This window comes from Solanum verrucosum, unplaced genomic scaffold, assembly GCF_900185275.1.
Source record: "Solanum verrucosum unplaced genomic scaffold, falcon-dt-bn FXZP01000305.1, whole genome shotgun sequence".
NCBI lineage: Eukaryota > Viridiplantae > Streptophyta > Magnoliopsida > Solanales > Solanaceae > Solanum > Solanum verrucosum.
This window is the reverse complement of record NW_026019908.1, coordinates 301,420-304,231: the sequence shown is the minus strand read 5'-3', so window position 1 is coordinate 304,231 and position 2,812 is coordinate 301,420. Positions and strand designations below refer to the sequence as shown.

The 2,812-nt window shown below is 35.0% G+C and overlaps 1 protein-coding gene across 1 annotated transcript; it reads right to left on the bottom strand.

The window, feature by feature from the left end:
* Nucleotides 1-459: 459 nt before the first annotated feature.
* Nucleotides 460-1,558, bottom strand: LOC125821462 (probable carboxylesterase 120). Its single transcript, XM_049500879.1, has one exon. It carries the CDS (start codon nucleotides 1,538-1,540, stop codon nucleotides 542-544), a length of 999 nt encoding a protein of 332 aa, XP_049356836.1. The 5' UTR covers nucleotides 1,541-1,558; the 3' UTR covers nucleotides 460-541.
* Nucleotides 1,559-2,812: the final 1,254 nt, after the last annotated feature.

Below are 2,812 nucleotides of genomic sequence, written 5' to 3'. Positions count from 1 at the left end.
CAATATTTCAAAAAAAAAAAAACTAATTAGTTTAGAAATAATTTAGATTCTGGAGGATAATGGAAATAATGTGCAATCTACAGTAAAAATTTGAGCCATAATTTATTAAAATAATGTTCAGTTTTCATATAATACATTGAATTTAAGAAAAAGAAGTGGGAAAATAGATAATATAAATATTGAGGGTTTCTAGTGAAATAACCTTGCTTTCAAAGATAATGTTTCCTATAATGTTTGACCATTTTTTTGTTTGGCCAAAAACACTATAGTGTTTCAAACTTAAATTCATCTTCTTGCACCTTCGAATGTGTCCATTCACTTAACTAACTTTATTTACGTATGAAATTAATTAGTTCCAATAAAATGTAGAAACAAACAAAATCGTATACTATCGCAACACAATCAGCCAACATTTTAACTTTATCGTATTATTCAAGAATAATAGTGAAGTGATATGAATTTTATTTTTTGGTAATTAAGATATTATATTAATAATTAATATGCATCATTACATAGTAGTTACAGATTTCCTTATCGGCTATCATAAGTGACTAATAAGTTCCTTTACAAGCAAGGAAAATTCTTTAGCTTTCAAAGGATCTACAACCTCGGACCCGTGATATGCTCCTTGAGTGAAACTACCCTCTACTTGAACGCCCAATTCTTTCAACACCCTTACTAAGTCAACTTGGCGGTCAATTAAAGGATCGCCATCACATCCAGTCACCAACATCTTCCACCCTAATAATTTTACTTGATCAAATAGGTTCGGGTTTGATTCAATCCCCACCATTGGATTTGAATACTCATGATCGCGATCAGCACCTTCAGGCAATCCTAGGTCCCACATGATATCACTTATAATAGGGGGTAACATGTTGTCATTAACCAATCTTACTTCTGATTGTGTCCTCTCAATCCCACCAAAGAAAGGTTGATTCAATATCAACCCCTTGATTTCCAAAGGCTTGAGGTTGTCCCAACTCTCCGCGGCGCGTAGGCCCACGTGATACACCACGTTGCCTCCGGCACTCGTGCCCATTAGAAAGCATTTGGAGAAATCAGCATGGTTGGATAACAACTCGTCGGGTTTGGTCTTGATCCAATGTAATGCCTCCATGCAATCGTCGTATGCTGCTGGAAGTCGATGCTCGGGGGCTTGACGATACTCAATTGACACAACAACTGCTGGAATTTCACTAGCAATGGACGCGTACAGCCCTTGGAAGATGGGGGTATCTACAGTTGCCACTATGAATCCTCCCCCGTGAAAATAGATCACGAGAGGAAGTTTAGGAGTATTGGTGGTGGAATGGAGAAGTTCACGAGGGAGGATAATACGTGCCCATGTGTTCTTTGATGAGTTAATGGAAATATCTTTGGTGAAGACTAGATGGGAAAGATCATTGGATGTGTCTACCGGGACAAGAGGTTCCTGTAGACGTGTGATGGAACCATCAGAATTACGAACCATGCCTAAACAGCCATAGGGATCAACATTAGGATCAATTGGCATAGTTTCACTGTTTTGATCAGACATGGTTGTAATAGTAGTAGTGTTTAGAGATGAAGATTGTGAATGTTATGAGCAATTCTTGAAATAAAGAGAAGCGTATATATGGTTGGCAAGTCAACACTTTGGTTTTCGTTAAGAAGATATATTTAAGTCCAAAGTGCCTATCAATTTCAAAGATGACAGCTTGACCAATTTAATTAAATATTTCCAATCCTTTTAGACTTTTTTCATAATTCAAATTTTTTAACTAGGTGTTGACACTTTTTCATAGTTCAAAATAAGTGAACTTTTTAAAGTTTAAGAGAATTGTTGAAACCTTTCTTCATATTTATTCTTGTTTCAAAAATCTTTCGTTATTTCTTAAAATTTTTGCCAAATCAAACTAGGTCATATAAAGTGGAACGAAGAAAATAATAAAAATACCTTTTAATTTTTGTGGTGAATATTTTCTGACGTATCATATCTAATCATTCACTTAATATATGGACCATAGGGAGTATTAAAAGTATCTATATTCGTGCAACCAACTTCTAAGATGACAGCTATTACTAAGAAGGAGTCAAAATAGTATTGTGGACCATGAAAAAGAATTGTGGCTGCCATGCTTGAAACTTACAAATTCATGACATAATCGACTGCATCAGCATTTCATCCATGAAAGAAAATATTCTCATGATATGGACATTTGGTACACAATATTGCCCTTATTTTCCTCCCTTCTCGAATTTACTTGAAAGAAAACCAAACTGATTATGTCATTATTGCTAGAGAGGCAAAAGATATTCTAAAAAATAGTTTTCTCTATACATTAATGATACAGTAGAAAACACATATTTATGGCTATACAATTGTAGGGTTAGAGTTCTATTCTAGGAAGGAGTATATGGTTATAAATGTATATTCTGTAAATCAGTCATATTCTGAGAAAGAATATATTTTCTCATTACTATACAATTATAGTTTTTCCTAACATCCCTCTCAAATTGATATCGGTAGTCACAAAGTAGCAATTTGGAGATAAGATACTGATGTTGTGCTCGTGTCATCGCCTTTGTAAACAAATCAGCAAGTTGATCATGAGAAGAAATGTGTTGTAGAGTGATGAAACGATTGATAACCAATTCTCGAATGTCATGACAGTCCACCTCTATATGCTTTGTGTTTTCGTGTTGCATCGGGTTTGTTGCTATTTTAATCGCACTAGTGTTATCAACATGTAGCACTGTAGGAGATGTAATAGTGACACTGAGCTCAGATAATAGCCGTCGTAGCCAAACAATTTCCGAACTTGCTGTC

Coding starts and splice junctions, on each gene's coding strand:
- LOC125821462 (XM_049500879.1), bottom strand. CDS start 1,540: ATGTCTGATCAAAACAGTGAAACTATGCCAATTGATCCTAATGTTGAT.